General features: G+C 37.0%; 1 protein-coding gene across 4 annotated transcripts in view; it reads left to right on the forward strand.

The window, feature by feature from the left end:
- HEMK1 (HemK methyltransferase 1, mitochondrial release factors N(5)-glutamine) overlaps window positions 1-16,664 on the forward strand; it is a 93,630-nt gene that overhangs the window by 43,864 nt on the left and 33,102 nt on the right. For 3 of the 4 annotated variants that reach the window (XM_088134024.1, XM_088134020.1, XM_088134023.1), the window contains 2 exons: window positions 5,876-5,989; window positions 6,583-7,718. In XM_088134024.1, coding sequence (XP_087990150.1) covers window positions 5,876-5,989; window positions 6,583-6,637 — 169 coding nt within the window. In that variant the 3' untranslated portion in view covers window positions 6,638-7,718. Of the gene's footprint in view, window positions 1-5,875; window positions 5,990-6,582; window positions 7,719-16,664 lie in introns of those variants that run through there. The other variant, XM_088134021.1, reaches the window with a different exon arrangement.

A 16,664-nucleotide genomic window follows, 5' to 3' on the forward strand; every position in this document is an offset into this window, starting at 1 on the left:
CCTTTACTCCTCTGGAAAGGGTTCAGTCCAAATTCCTAAGGGCTATATTCCAGGAAGCCCCCTGCATTTCAAATGTAGTATTAAGGAGGAAGGCAGGGTTGTCTAAAGTCAAAACAGGTGCGTGGATTTGTATTATAGCACATTGGCTGAAATTACTGTCCTTTCCCTCAGGTTTGAGTTATTTCCTTATGGAGGACAATTATAAATAAGTATGGTTCAGGACTATTTCACAAAAACTGCAACATCTTGGCTTCTCCAGGGAGGTGTTCCTAATGATGGGCTATGAGCATGCACTTAGTGCATTTAAACAACATATCAAAGATCTGGAACTCCAACAGGACCAGTCTGCTCTACCTAAGAACATTTTCCTGAGCAGTCAAGCCCATTTTTATAAACCGGCGAGATACTTACATTATATAACTCTCTCCAAATTCCGAAGGGCATTAACTCTAGCACGTTGCAATGCTCTTCCCACAGCAGTTTTGGAGGGCCAGTTCAAAAAAGTTCCATATGAGCTGAGATTGTGCCCCTGTAGACAAGGGGCTATTGAAACTACAACTCATGTCCTGCTATACTGTACCTTCTATAAGGACTCACAGACCCATTTTATAACTCCCTGTTTGATAAAATACCCAGGAAATTCTGATCTTTTTTATGTACAGTTGTTGCTATCTCATCAGTATGATTCAGTTTCTTTGAACGTAGCTAAATTTTGTTATACTGTCTGTAAAGTCAAGCAGACTTTGATTGCCCACTGATGATCCCACCATTAATATTATCATGTTTTGTTTTGTTTCATTTTAATCCATGTTTATTTGTATTTGTACAAATTTGTGTTTTATTTGTAATTCTGGTCTGTGACCATAATAAAATATTGATTGATTGAAAAAGGATGAACTAATGAGATCTCCAGGAGAAGAAATATCTCACAGTAGATTAAACTTCTACAGTGTCAACTTTCTATGTTAATGGTGAGAGAGATGGAAATAAAATTAAATTTTGTTAAACAGAGGAACTTGTCAGTAAATAAACCAGGGAAATTGCTGGCTTATAGACTGAGTAAGAAGAGGAAAAAGAAAATGATATTAAAATTACAAAATGAGAAAACTATGGTGAACGATAATGTAAGTATTCAAAGAAAATGTCATCAGTACTATACAATGCCATACAAGAGAGAAGAAATTTCATCAGCAAAGGCAGATGAATATTTCAAGAAACAAAATTTACCAAAGTTAACACATGCCCAAAGACAAAGGATGAATGGACCAGTAACAATAAGGGAAATGTGTGATGGTATAAAGAAGATGAATAAAGGTAGAATCCCTGGTCCAGATGGATCATCAGCTTCTTATTATAAAAATTTTGAAGAGCTTTTATTACCTTTGCAAAAAATGATGAACTCCATTTTAGATAATGGAAAAATACCAGATAGTTGGACAGGGGCAAATATAGCACTGATACCTAAAGAAGGACAGGATTTAATTTTGCCAAAAAATTATAGGCCAATATCATTATCGAATAATGATTATAAGATATTCACTACAATTTTAGCTGAAAGGCTGAAAAAAATGTTTTTACAGGATTTTATCCATGAAGACCAATGTGGTTTTCTACCTAAGAGAAAAGAGACAATATTAGAAATGTTCTTAAAGTATTAGAGTACATGGAACAACCATGAAAAACAAGCTGCCTGACTATTTCTTGATGCAGAGAAAACTTTTGCAATTTAAATTGGACTTTTCTGTTTAAAATTTTGGAAGATGTGGATTTCAGAGAGAACTTTATTACATGGGTGAAATCGATATATACTTCCCAAAAAGCACAGATATTTGTGAATGGGAAATTGACCAAGCCCTGTGAAATACAGAAAGGAATGAGGCAGGGATGCCCACTTTCTCTGTTGTCATGCATTCTGGCTCTTGAAGGTTTTAATAGAGCCATAAGACAAGATGAGAGAATTGCTGGAGTGAAAGTTAAAAAAGAAGTTTACAAATTAAGGGCATTTGCCAATGATTTGGTTCTAATTTTGGAGAATCCTTTTGGAGGGATAAATATATTAATGGAAAAACTAAGAGAATTTGGTGCATTGGCTGGATTTAAAATTAATAAGGAAAAAACAAAGAATATGAAGATGGAAGACAAAAAGAATTGTCTGTGAAAACTGGTTTTCAGACTGAGAAAAAAGTGAAATATTTGGGTATCATTTTAATAACATGAATTGTATATTATTTCAAAATAATTATGTTAAAGTATGGAATGAAATTAAGGATTTATTAAAATAGGGGAAATTACCATTGTCATTGTTAGGAAGAATTTCTGTGGTAAAAATGAACATGTTACCTAGAATGTTATTCATATTTCAGACAATACCTGTTTTGAGAACTGATGCACCATTTAAACGATGGCAAAAAGACATATCCAGATTTATATGGCAAGGGGAAAACCAAAGGTTAAATATAAGATCCTCCAAGATGCAAAGAAAAGAGGAGGACTGGGATTACCTGATTTTAAATTGTATTTTGCTGCCTGCTGCTTGGTTTGGATGAAGGAATGGCTGTTGTTAAGAAATAAGAGAATTTTAGATTTAGAAGATCATGGTCTGAGGTTTGGGGGGCATGATTACTTATGGTATGATAAAGTCAAAGTAAATGTAGATTTTAAAAATCATTATATTAGGAATGTCATACTTCAAATATGGAATAGATACAAGCCCAGGCTAAGTCCAAAAATACCTTTGTTAGCCTCAGCTCAATAAGTGTTTTATAGAAAAGAAACAGCAGGCAAAGACAAATGGTTAGCATATAAAGACTTACTAGCACTGGGAAATGGGGCGCTTAAGAGATTTAATATAGATGTAAAAGAGATGTAAACAAGAGATATAATATAGATGTAAAAGTACCAGGAACAGAATGTGATAAAATAGAATTTGAAAGCGAATTATGTACAAATGATGAACATGTGATTGCTAAAATGTATACGCTTTTGCTGAGATTTGAAATGGAGGAAGAGCAAGTTAAAGAATGTATGGTAAAATGGGCCAAGAATTTTGGTTATAATATTCAAATGGATCAATGGCAGAGAATGTAGTTAAAAGTTCTGAAATTCACATTGTCTTACCATTTAAAAGAAAACTTTTTTTTAAATGATATACTGTTGGTATATGGCAACAGAGAAATTGTCTAGGATGTATAAAGATACTTCTAATTACTGTGACAAATGTGAAAAACATAAAAAGACATTTTATCATGCATGGTGGACTTGTGAAAAAGCAAAAAGATACTAGATGGTGATGCAGAGAGTTTTAAAAATTAACATTCACATAAAACCAGAAGTTTTCTTATTAGGACTTTGGACACTCAACTAGAAAAGGCTCATGGATGATTGGTTTATATATGGTAACTGCAGCGAGGTTATTATATGCACAAAGATGGAAGACTACAGAAATACCAATAATGGAGGAAAGGATTATGAAGATGGCTGAGTTGCAGAAATGGCTAAATTGATTTGTTCAATCAAGAAGAGAACTACAATTGCTTTTATAAAAGACTGGAAATCCTTTGTAGACTTTTTGCTGAAAATGGATAAAAATGAACTGCTGATTTTGGGGTTTATTGATTAAAAAGGTTTGTTTATGAGAAGAATGGAACCATGATATGCAATATGGGAGGGTGGAGATGGTAACTATTGTTTGTACCAGACAGTACAAACTCTTAACTGCTGCAACAAAGATCAGAAGTCGCTTCTTTAGATATCTTTTTCTTGATTTTTTGTTATTCACTTTTTCTTTTACCCTTTTACAATCTTTTTCTATTTCTTCTTCTACGCTTCTGCAGTTTTTAAAATCTTTCTAAAATCTTTTAATAAAAATTATTAAAAAAAATATGAGTGTACCAGACTACTTCATTTCCCTACTGAAGAACTGCATACTGACCGTGAACCAACATAACAGAACTATGACACATCCCCTTATCACCACACATCTGCACTTTACATGAAGCTGTGATTGAAGATCACTTGGAAACTATATTTGGTGCAATATTCATCAGCCTGGCTATTGATGAGTTAAAACCACCAGATGCATAGAACACCAGTGCTGCAGACTCTACACTGACTTCCAATAGGTTTTGAAGTGTATAAAGTTGAAAGTATGTAATGTACCTCTCCTCTCTTCTCTTACTGCATTGGATGGCTGCCATCCAGCAGTATTATGTAGCGTAGTGAATTCCCTATTGGAGAAGAAACAATTATCTCCTGTCCAGCTGTTAAGACCAGTTTGTGCAGCATTTTGCTGATAAAGTCGCTTCGGTTGACTGAAGTCTTGACTCCAGATGGACAGTCTTTGATAGTGATTGGAGGCATCACCTTGCCCTGTGATCTGGGACTCCTTTTGGTCTGTGGCTTCCAAGGGATTGGATAGTATGTTATCTTGGTTGTCTTCAGCCACCTGCTGGTTGAATCCTTATCCCTCCAAGGTTGTAGAGAAAGTGTTTGTGGGGGGGGGGCATTAGGTCTGGGAAATTGTCAGTGCCTCATTGGGGGAGGGGGAATTTCCAACAGTGTTCAAAGAGGCTGTGGTGCAGCCCTTCCTAAAGAGGGCATCCTTGGACCCAGCGGTGTTAGAGAACTACCAACTGGTCTCCAACCTTCCATTTTTAAGGAAAGTTGTTGAAATGGTGATGGATCAACTTCACAGCACTCAGTGGGAAGGTTTGACTAAACCTTTTTCAGTCAGGGTTCAGGACTGGTTTTGGGACTGAGATGGCTTTGGTCATTCTCCTGAATGACCTGTGTCATGACCTGGCTTGGGGAAGTCTAGTAGCACTGACATTGTGAAACAGCCTCCCCACGGAGGTCAAACTGGCTTTCTTTGGACTTTTCAGAGAGCTTTCCCCTGAAAGTTCCCATCTTCATTTTTTAATTACCTTATTTGTAGCTATATATTTTATGGTTTTATTTTTCTATCGCTTTTGTAGCTGTTTTGTTTATTTATTTAAAACATTTGTATAGCCACCCATCTTAAAGCCAGACTCTGGGTGGCTTACAACCCAAAAATAAACCAATATATGCAACAATAAAAACAAAAGAAACAGTAAAACCAAAAACTGAAAAACTTACAGTGATATGACTGCATAGTTGTGTTCACAAAAGGAAGTTCTCTGAGGAAATAGCTTATAGTAAAAATGCTTGAATTGTTTTGAGAGTATGGAGGAGCTGGCACAAAATAATGGGGAAGTCACTTGGGTAAAGGTACCCCTGAAAGTATTAGACCTCACCAAACTTTAAGTCAGTACTACTCATATAAATATTCATCAATTTATGTAATAAAGGAATAGAGTTTATTTTTCTTAGACAAAAGAAAGAGATTAATAACAATGGATTTCACAGGCTGCATTAGTTGGACCTTTCTCTACAAGAATGTGGGATCTTCTACATGATGATCTGGGAGACTTATTTCTCATAACCTAGTATCTATTCTGGGAGATATGCTTCCATCAGCATTTACCCAGTTCTTCATTTAACTCAGTGTTGTCCAAACTTGGCCACTTTAAGATGAGTGGACTTCAACTACCAGAATTACCCAGCCAGCATGGCTGGCTGGGTAATTCTGGGAGTTGACATCCACTCATCTTAAAGTGGCCAAGTTTGGACAACACTGATTTAACTCATGCTTATAATGAAACCAAAAAGCTGTCAAAAGCAAGCAGCAAATATGGTTGAATTGGAAGTTTAGTGTCTTTGAATCACTGCAGAAACCTCCTCAGTACATGTTTATATTTGCAAAGATCCACTGAACCCAATTCATAGCATGCTAATTTATATATTTTTGATTTAAGCAAGTTTTAATCAAGATGGCTCTTTTTTCTTCTTCTTTCAGGAGCGTGTATTTGGAAGTTGACCCCAGGCACCCTGAAATGGTAACAAATTGGCTGTCTAGTCATCCTGATTTGTTCCTCTTTGTGTCTGCTACCCACAAGGACTTCTGTGGAAAGTAAGATGTGGATGATTCCTAGATTTTCATTTTTCTTATTTATTTATGCTGCAAGTTTCTTATCGAACTCTTGTACCAAGTTCTCTAGGCAGCCCACAACAATACGCTATGAAGCCAAAATTACAAAAGTCAAGTACATAAATATTGTTCATCAAAGTAGTTCAACAGAAGCATAGAAAAACTGAAAAGAGATGCCGCCTTCTGCATAGAATATAGTGAAACAATGTTGAACGTATTTCAGCTTACTGGTATATTGTGCAGAAGTTCAGCCAAATACCTTATTCCTTTCATAGCACACCTGAGGTGGTAAAATGACCTTGTGAAAGGTAAAAATAGCTTGGAAATGAATTCATGTCATGAAGAAATTAATTAACATCTTTATATCCAGACACAAACAGGCCCTTACTTACCTAAGGAATTGAAACTGAACTCTTCATTATTAAGGGATTATAAAACTTTCAACATCTGATAAATTCCAAGAAAGCTTATACTGTAAAATGTGCTAGTCTTTATCATGCCACAAAACTCTCATTTTAACTTCTGTAATCTTTTTAGTAAGACTTAATGTTGTGATTTGTATTCTTTCTATCCAGGCCAAGATTTTTACATATCCAAAAACGTAGGGAAGAAAATCACCAAAGAGCATGAATAGTTCTGTCTCCCAACCCTGGAATGTTTACAGCACTTTCTAAGGGTATGTTCTCAGACAGCTAGATGTCTCTTGATAGCACCTGCCAACTTGCATTTTGCTGAGGATGATTTTATTTCAAATTTCCAAGTTATTGTGATTATTCCAGTTATTACATAAGAGACATACCATTTATATCAGATCTGTAATAGTTATTTTTCTTTATCTTATAATCACTTTACACTCTTCAAGTCAGTGGGGAAGGTTGCAAGCAGAGGGGATGGAGGGGAGCTAAAATCCTTCTGCGGTCTTCAGGAACGGAGCTCAAATCCTGAAGATTTGAGCTCCATTCCTCCAGCCTCACAAAGGATTTCCCCTCCATGCATGGAAAGGAGGGTAAACCCTCTGCTTGGTGGTCTGAAATCCTTCAGGAGGCAGCTCTTTCATTCCACCTGCTTAACAACCCAGGAGATTGCTTAATGACCGCAACCAGGAGTGCCCAGATTGTGGTCGTTCAGCAAAGCAGTCATATGGGCATCTTGCTTAATGACCACTTCACTCAACAATCAAGATTCTGGTCCCAATTGTGGTTCTTAAGCAAGGACTACCTGTACTCAGCTGTATTCAGCTGTTTGCATTTTTTAAAATTTGCCCAATAAGATCATTGCTTACCTGCGAGATGGATCCAAATATAACTTTCCACTGGTATAGGCTGCCTGTATCCCTGTACTGCATACTTCTATTTTCTCCCTTCTGGTAGCATTAATTTCCCCATCCTTGTGCCAAAGATGGCATGATATGTAAAATGATACAGCAAATGCTGACCATATCTTAAGGGCACAAATGGAATTATCATTTCTTCCATGAGGTGGGTTTCTTTGCCAAAGTGTATTGTTAAAGGACAATCTGTCTTTCTCGTTACAATGTGTACCATAACATCTAATACACTTTTGGCAAAAGAATACAGATGCCTTTCAGAAGATATATTAACATGGCAGCCTTTAAGTTGTGTGACACTCCCAGACCTGTGGAGTCCTTGGGGTTCTCTGAGCTTGGTTCTTTTCTTGCAAACATTTCATTACCCAGCTAGGTAATATCTTCAGTGCCAAAATGGGATGGGGTTTGCTCTCTATTTATATACTGTGGCATGCTTTGCCAGTGCTGGTGGGGGTGGGAGTTTTGTTTTGCTCCTCTGGTAGTTCCTTGATTAGCATATGTTTACTGCTTGATTGTGTGCCTGGTGGTAACCTTTGCTTATCTCGGTGATGATTGCTGGTGAGGCGATCTCCTGGTCTTTTGTCTCTTTTGAATAGTATGTAGATGCTGTTTATCTCTATGTGTCTGTTAATTGCTGCCTTGTCTGAATACCAGGCTTCCAAGAATTCTCTAGCATTTTTGGATTTAACTTGGTCTAAAATGCTGACAGTTTCCCAGTTAAAACTATGGTTAAGTCTGCCCATGTGTTCTGAGATTAAGGAGTTTTCATCATGTCTTCTGACTGCTAGTTGGTGCTCATCGATACGTTCTGCCAGATAAGCAAAGGTTACCACCAGGCACACAATCAAGCAGTAAACATATGCTAATCAAGGAACTACCAGAGGAGCAAAACAAAACCCCCACCCCCACCAGCACTGGCAAAGCATGCCACAGTATATAAACAGAGAGCAAACCCCACTCCATTCTAGCATTGAAGATGTTACCTCGCTGGGTAATGAAACATTTTCAAGAAAAGAACCAAGCTCAGAGAACCCCAAGGACTTCACAGTTCAACCTTGAGCTACACATATTGACCTCTATTGCTATCCCCAGACCTGTCAGTTTTCCCTAGAGGGGAAGCTGTAACGGGGAAAGCCTTTAATAATTTAACTAGAAGCTCTCCAAAATTTAGTGATTGATCATAAATTTGCAGGCAAGTTATAATAATGTTTTGTCCTTTTACATGATTGTATTATACTGTTAGTAGAAGTTGGCACAGATTTCAGTTCTTTGAAAACTTTACAAGGAGAGGATGGTAAGTGGTGTTTCTGTGCAATAAAATGTGCAAAGGTTGAGTTTTGTTTTTCCCCTGAAGCTGTTAGTAGATGGGTTTCTGTAGGATCAGTATACTACAGCTGTTCAACAATGTCAGTTTTCTTAGAAATAACATGGGCTTTGTGCCAGGTGGTGGCGCAGTGCTTCCAATGGTAGGTACATGGTTGTGATTATCAAGAGGAACTTAAGTAGAGTTGGAAAATTGCTGTGGTTTCTGACTTGGAAAGGCACTTTGCTTTGGGAAAGAAAGCTGCCTCTTAACCCTGGGTCAAATGAAATTCCAGTTTCTTAGAGACCATGCAAGGATTGTACTTGCTTCTCCCCAAAGCTAGGATTGGAGGACCTCAACAAAATGCTGCCCTGTGACCTAGCAGCAAAGAGCACAAAGTGAGAGACAGGATATCCTCAGTTCATTTCTTCTAAACCACAGAATTGAGGGGGCAGTAGGCAAGTTGCTTTTTTAGACTAAATCCAAGACTTTGCAGAGTTATTATATGGTTACTGACTTAACATCTCTGAGGTTCTAACTACTCTTGAAATGGTCTTATATAAAATAGTTTTGTATTTTCTGCTAAGTCTGCTGCCTGAAATGCTTGATCCAAATCCAGAGGACTTGCATATGTGATATTGCAATCCCACTTAGTTACAGATCCACCACCACTAATTGACTGGATTTTTAAAAATTAGCTGAAGGATAGATAATATCAGACTAATTGATTTTGGCTGTTTCATGCAAGGAAGCACAGACTGACTTCACCATTTTGTTGGACCATTTTTTCCCACAGTCTAGAAGTGATCTTAATTCAAGACTATACTGAAATTCTTTGTACCACCACATGTAGTTCAAACAGCTACTGATTAATCATGTGAGTCATTGCAAATGTTTTAACACACCTGAAGGCAAAATATTGGTTGCTTAGGTTGGATCCTTCCAGTGATGTTTTCACAGAAGATAATACTAAAGAAGGGAGAATGGAAACAGGTCTCTTGTCACAACTGTTTTGAATAGTGACTGAGTTTATCTGAGCTGTAAAATGACTGAATTTATCTAAGTAGTATTGTCGTTTACTTGGCATATTGTAAGAATAAGGTCAGTGAAGAAACTTTGCTTTGTTTAGGGAAGTAATACACAATCTGAAAACAAGAATTGTTGGCTTACTGATTACAACTGTGACTTAACAAATGAGAAAACATGGTTGGTTTGTGGTTTATTACTTTTGTGTGTTCCACCCAAGCCTCTAATAAATCTTATTATAATCTTCATGGTGGTTTTTAAGGTATGGAAATATTCATTTTGTATTGGTTTGTTCATGTACATGCAGTTTACAGGTATGTATTATGTATGTATAAATAAATAAATGTAGCTACAAAGGGAAAACAGATCTAAATTGGCCAACCCACGCTTACTTTGCTTTTGGCTTATTCAGGAATCATAGTTTATTATTCTATTTATTTATCAAATTTATATAGCCGCCCAGCTCACAAAAAGTGAGTTAAACAACCATGGGTTATAGTGATGTGTACATGTGAACACAACTGAAAAATGAAGTCACTTTAGCTCATAATGAGAATATTATTACTTCTTTTTTAGAGAATGGTTTAGTATTATGATTATCACTTTAGAGAATATAAAACCCAGGTGCATCAGTTTTCTATTTCTGTCATATCATAATGTATCTTTCAGAGTCAGACAACAAGCAAAATTTGTATGTAGTGTACAAATTAATCAAGAGGAGAAAAGCTACTTATACCAGGCTTTGATCTGTGCTTTAGAATCAGCTGATTTTTATTTGTTTCATTTATTCCCAAATGAATTTTCTGTTTGCTTCCACTAAGCTGAAACTTCATGCCCCTCAGTTTTAAATTCCAGGCAGTCTTTACATTCCAACAATGAGATCCTTGCCCTTCCCTGAAAAGAGGATCTCAAAAGAAGAGATGTGTTCCATAGAGCAGTTATGAAGACTTGGTGGGAAAGAGGGATTCTAGCTTGGATTCGACAGAAATATAGTCAAGGAATATGTACTGACCTTGAAGGAATTCACATCTCCAAGATCTTGGTCTTGCTGAATCTCTGTCCAATCTATTTAAGAAAACCTCATGAATTGATGACATACCAGATAACTAGAGGGTGGCAAATGCTATCCTTCAAAAGCAGGGTAAGGAGGATCTAGGGAACTACAGAACAGATCAGAAAGTGGTTTATAAACACCTTGAAAATAATGCAGTAATAGCTAGAATCTGTCACGGATTTGTCAAGAACAAGTCTTGTTAGCCTAATCTTGCTACATTTTTCATCAGATAATTTCCTTAGTAGGAGGTGGGACTAGTGTAGGTATAATATATTGCAATTCAGCAAAATGTTATACAATGTAGCCCATGACATTTTGATTAACAAAATAGTTGATTACCTGGATGGCATATAAATTGTGTGAACCCACAAGTGGTTTAACATTATATTTAAAGAGTGTTCAAATATAGTTTCCCCTTAAACTGGAGTGAGGTATCTATGAGATGACATAGATTTTGGTCCTGAGCCCCGTACTCTTCAACACTTTCTGCAAGGTTTCAGATGAAGAGATAGAAGGACTGCTTATCAGATGTGCAGATGATGCAAAACTGGATGGAATAGCTAATATTCTAAAAAAACAAATAAGATTAAAAATTATAATTGGCTGAATATAACAGAATTATATTTAACAAGGGTGAATGTAATGAAGGGAAAAATAAAATGCCCATCTATAGGAAGAGTTGGCCTGGTAACAGCACGTGTGGAAAGTTGCTTGGAGTAGTAGTTGATTACAAGCTGAATATGGATCAGCAGTGTGATGGCCTGCTAAAAGAGCCAAATGCAATTTTAAACTGCACCACTGAGGTATAGCTTCCAAAGAACAGAAAGAAGTAGTTCTATTATATTCTGCATTGGTCAGACCTCACTCCAGGTACTGTGCCCAATTCCAGGTATCACATTTTAAGAAAGATTCAAACTGCAACAGATCTGTTCTCTGTTATCCCAGAATGCAGGATACAAATCATGGATTTAAGCTATCTGTGCAACAGCTCATTATTGTTTAACATGCCAGTTTATCATCTTTTCTACTGGAACTGGCTTGGAAAAATGGATGTATGATGTTTTGCTGAAAAGCAATAGTTGTGAAACCACCCTGCATATATGGTATCTTAGCCTTGATTATTTCCATTTTTATATTTAAAATTAAACAAGGCTTTTACATTTGGTTGTTTCTTTTTCTTTAATAAAGTTTGATTTTGTTTATCCCTTGTGAGACTGATCTGTCTTCCAAGGTGTTGGTGAGAAAGAAAGATCCCAATAACTTAGCTCAACACTTTATAGCTAGGTGTGGTACTACTGCAATTAGTTTATTTCACCTTTACCTAGTAATTGCCAGGAAAACAATACAGCTTGTGGGAGCCCTGTCTTTCTCACATGCCAGTGATACAGGGAAAATAGCAGGGGAGATGCCTCCCCGGAAGAGGTGGTGCCAACTATAATCACTAAGCCACTAAACTACAGCAAGAGGCAGAGCAAGACTCTGAGTGTAGACTCAGAAGGGCGAGGTTTGAGACCTCCTACCTTTCGCCCCATGGGTTTATCCATGCTACTATAGACTACTGTGCTGCTAGAGTTTCTGTCTCATCCTTCAGTTAGAGATCATAGGTGATTCTGTTCCTTTCTCATACTTACAGACATGAGTCAAAAGTTCCAGGGGCCATCATGCCTTATGGTAGACATGATGCAATGCTTCACTAGCTAATTAGCACTGATGTCTTCTTTTCCTTAGTGAATTAATATCCTTTCATATCGAAGTGAATTAAGCAAAGACCAGCCCAGTATCACACAGCAAGCAACAATATTAATACAGGTCTATCAGTTATGCTGTACTGATCTCCACGTTTTATAGATCAGTAGAAATCTACAAACCTAGAAAAAGAAAAAATTGGAAATAGTCTCCTTGGGTTTAGATAATTACTAGTATATAGTAATTATCTACATTAGATAAGTATATAGCTAATATATAGATTTGGTAATATATGATCCTGTTCTGTTGCCCAGACATCAAGATAGTAGTGAAGGACAACCAAAGAATGGTTAAAACAGAAGAAAATTAGTGTTTTGTAATGACCATGTTAAAGTCCTGACCTTAATCCTATAGAAATGTTGTGGAAGGACCGGAAATGGGCAGTTCATGCAAGGAAGTCCACCAACATCCCTGAGTTGAAGCTGTTCTGTAAGGAGGAATGGGCTGAAATTCCTCCAAGCCGGACTTGTGCAGGAGTGATCAACAGTTATCAGAAACATTTAGTTGCAGTTATTGCGGCCCAGGGGAAGGGGAGACACACCTCCTACTGAAAGCAAAGGTTCACATACTCTTGCCACACACAAATATGTAGCTTTGGATCATTTTCCTCAATAAATCAATGAACAAGTATAATGTTTTTGACTCATTTGTTTAATTGGGTTTTCTTTATCCAGCTTTAAGACTTCTGTGGAGAACAGATCACATTTTAGGTCATATTTATGCAGAAATATTGAAAATTCAAAAGGGTTCACAAACTTTTAAGCACCAGTGTATGCTCCCTCTTTACTCAAGTGAAAATGGTGATTATGTCACAGAACTTCTCCAATATATGGAAGGATAGTGAGGCTGAGCAACAGGAATACAGCAGATAGAATGGAGCCAATAACGCTTCTCCATCTCCCTCTGTGAGAGCAAGAATGATTGTATTCATGCAAATGCTGGAGATACTAGGTGACTTCAACAGATGCTGATGTCCAGGATAATGCACTGTGCTTATGCTCATATATGCAGACATCCCATATGCAGGAGATATTACATCTTCCAGTTGTAGATACACAAAGCTTTGGGGAGGCAGAATAGTTGTAAGCAATGCAGAGCCTGCATTCAAACTTTCCCGATGTCTCCTCTCCTGCCTTAAGGTTACTCTTTATTGCAGTACTGAAAATGAATATCTTGTAGCTCAATCACAAATATTCAGTCTTGGAGGATGCTCAGTGTAAAGACAAATTTATTTCCTAATGTTGCATGTCTAATCAAGCAAGTTAAGATTGTGTTCAAGCAGCAGTGGAATAAATGTTTTGAGCTGTAACATCCATCAACCTAACCAGCAGTTGTGCTGATTGAGGGTGATGGGAAGTGGAATTCAAAAACATATGCCAAGTGTTGTATGATTATAGTAGTCTAGAAACCAAATAATCTGGAAAGCTGTAGGTGTCCCACCATTGCATTAAAGGATTAATACTTATTTAAAAGAGTTTTGTACCAAAGCTGAATGTCTTCTAAGAGCAGCTAACCATCAGTTTCAGTAAAAATAATAACATAGAGCAATCTAAAAGAAAATGGGAATAAAAAGAAACATTCTAACTATACCATTTGAGAGTAGTAATTTACCACCAAGAGCTCCCCATCTTGAATTCTTCCCATGCTGATAGTTCATGCTGATATCAGCAAGGTCTCTATGGCTTGTCTTTAGGCCCAGGCAGCCTCATCTGTGTTCGAGCATCTATTAAGTCCTATTATGCTGAAGGATTAAAAAACAGTACTGAATTCAGAAATGAATAGACAGATAGCATAGCTGGTATTATCCTGCAGTGAGATGCTCTTCATGCCTAGATAGTGAACATGAAAGAGACCTTCATCTCAGATACTCTCCACAAGCATCTGTGTAGCTGATTCACTCCACCCAAAAGCTTTCAACTGCAGCAATCTAATCAGAATATCATTTAAGCATGACTGTGAGATCCAACATTTGCAGAAAGGATTGCTGCTGGTGGATCAGAATAGGTTGATAAAAGACATTCTTCACAATTGCTGCTTTCATAGTGCTGAAATAAAAACTTGGAGTGTTCTCTAAACATCACTTTCTTCATGTCAAGCCAAAATTACCAGGGCATAAAGTGTAGGCACCATATATTTGCTCCAATAATCACACCAACATTGTAGGGCCAAACCATTTCTGTTTAAAGTGAGAATAATATAGTGTTATTAATAAATAACCATATGTAATTTCCTTTCATAACTACACTTAAATGAGATAACAGGTTTCAATTTACCATCTTAATATTTTCAGTGGTGTCTGCCAACTCTAAACCATGTTTTTTTGTGACAACTAGTTGAATACTTAACCTTTGCATCCTTCAGTTTTAACAGCACTGTGTATCTTCAGTAACACTGGCAAGAAATTCTGGGAATTGCAATCTTTGTATGTCTAAATAGTACCTGGTTGGGAAAGACTGTATTAACCCATTTGTTTAACTGATCTGTTGCATCAGTCTTTATGATGAGGAAGGCTTTATGATGTTTGAAATATGAAACATGGGTGTGTGAAATAAGTAGGAGTTTACAGATCTGTAACTACAAGTGACGACCTACATACTGATAATATGCCCAAATAAAACTACTATTACTATTACTCTCTAATTATCTCAGGGTAGGAAAAAGCTGCCATATAAAGTGTGTTCATATAAATCCTTCCATTTATATAATTAATACCTGGCAAGATTTGTAGATAGAAAATGGATATTCATCAGGGAGGCCAATTTCTGGCGGAGTGAGACTACCTCCCCTCTCCCCCAGACATAATACAGACTAGTGCTCTGCTCCTGAGACCTAGTGCAAGAACTAGCTAGGTTTCAGAGAGTTGATGCCTCTCCTCTTCCTTTTATCGATTAGCATTGCTACACCAGCAAAATTTGTTTTTGGTTCTATTACTCTAATATCTTCTGTGAAAGAGACCCTTTCTATCCCCATCCCTGCCTACCCTCATTCCATTTCCATTGAAAAAGGCCCATTGCTCTCTTCCAACAATCTCACCCAGTGCTCATATATGATATTTGCATTTTCCATTTTTTGAGTAAGTGTGACCCACTGCTGTAGCATTGTTGGACTGTATAGCGCTGATCTTACAGCTTCAGCCAAGGGAGATGTCCACTTCAATCATTTCTGATCCTTTATTGTGACTCTCTTGTGCTGCGTTCTTTCCACATATCCAAATTAGGTCCAAGCCAAGTGGTAAGTGATCACTCTCTGGCCTACCTATAATATCAAAACACTGTACTAATGGCATCAATGAGGGCGATATGAATATACAGCTCCCCCTCTGTGGCTGACTGATGTATAAGAACCCCCAGATTGATCCCAGTGTGATCCATGTAAACTGACAGTTTGTAATTCATACATTAATTTAAGTAGTTCTAGTCTGCGCTTATTATGGATCTTATCATGTGACATATGACCCAGAGGGAAAATGGCCTCCATTTCAAAAAAGCCTTTATCCTTTAAGTTCAATATTTCCAAACCTGGGCCAATTCTAGCATTAAAATCCCCACAAATAATTAAATCTACACTTGTGGGATAATGCAACATATTAACTAATGACTATTCCAGATTATCCCAATTTACCTGTTGTTTGGGTGGCACATAAATGTTAACACATATGAACGTTGTTCCTTTAAATTTCAGCCTCGGTATTTGAATTTCATCTATATCATAATTTCTAGGATTAATTTCATCTATTCTCACATTGAGATGTACTCTGATTAGGCTCATTAAACCCCCTTTCAGCACACCCCATCTTTTGGTCCCTTTTGGCCCATTTATAAAAATACATATAGCCAGGTAATGCTATCACATTATTTCCCATCGACCAAGTTTCTTGGAGAAAAATCATATCATAATCTTGTAGAAAATGAAAAAAAAAATCCCCATCTATGCATTTACCTGCCCACCCAGCAGTGCTCCAATATACACATTTAATTGTAGATGTCTTTATGTTAGTTTTTTGTCAACTCTGCTTATTAACCTCATTTTGGATTTGGATCTGGTGAGTAATGTCTTTATTTTTCCTACAAAGTTGTTGTTGTGTTGGAATCTGACATATCTGTTGGCCTCTGGTCCTTTCTTCCTTTGAAGTACTTGAATCATCCTCTGGCCATTTCACTTGTTCAATTAAGTTTAAAATTCCTTGAGTATCTTTGTTAAC

The sequence above is a fragment of the Python bivittatus genome, unplaced genomic scaffold (genome assembly GCF_059951505.1).
Source record: "Python bivittatus isolate LINGU-HERP-01145 unplaced genomic scaffold, Pbiv_v1 ctg000080_np1212, whole genome shotgun sequence".
NCBI lineage: Eukaryota > Metazoa > Chordata > Lepidosauria > Squamata > Pythonidae > Python > Python bivittatus.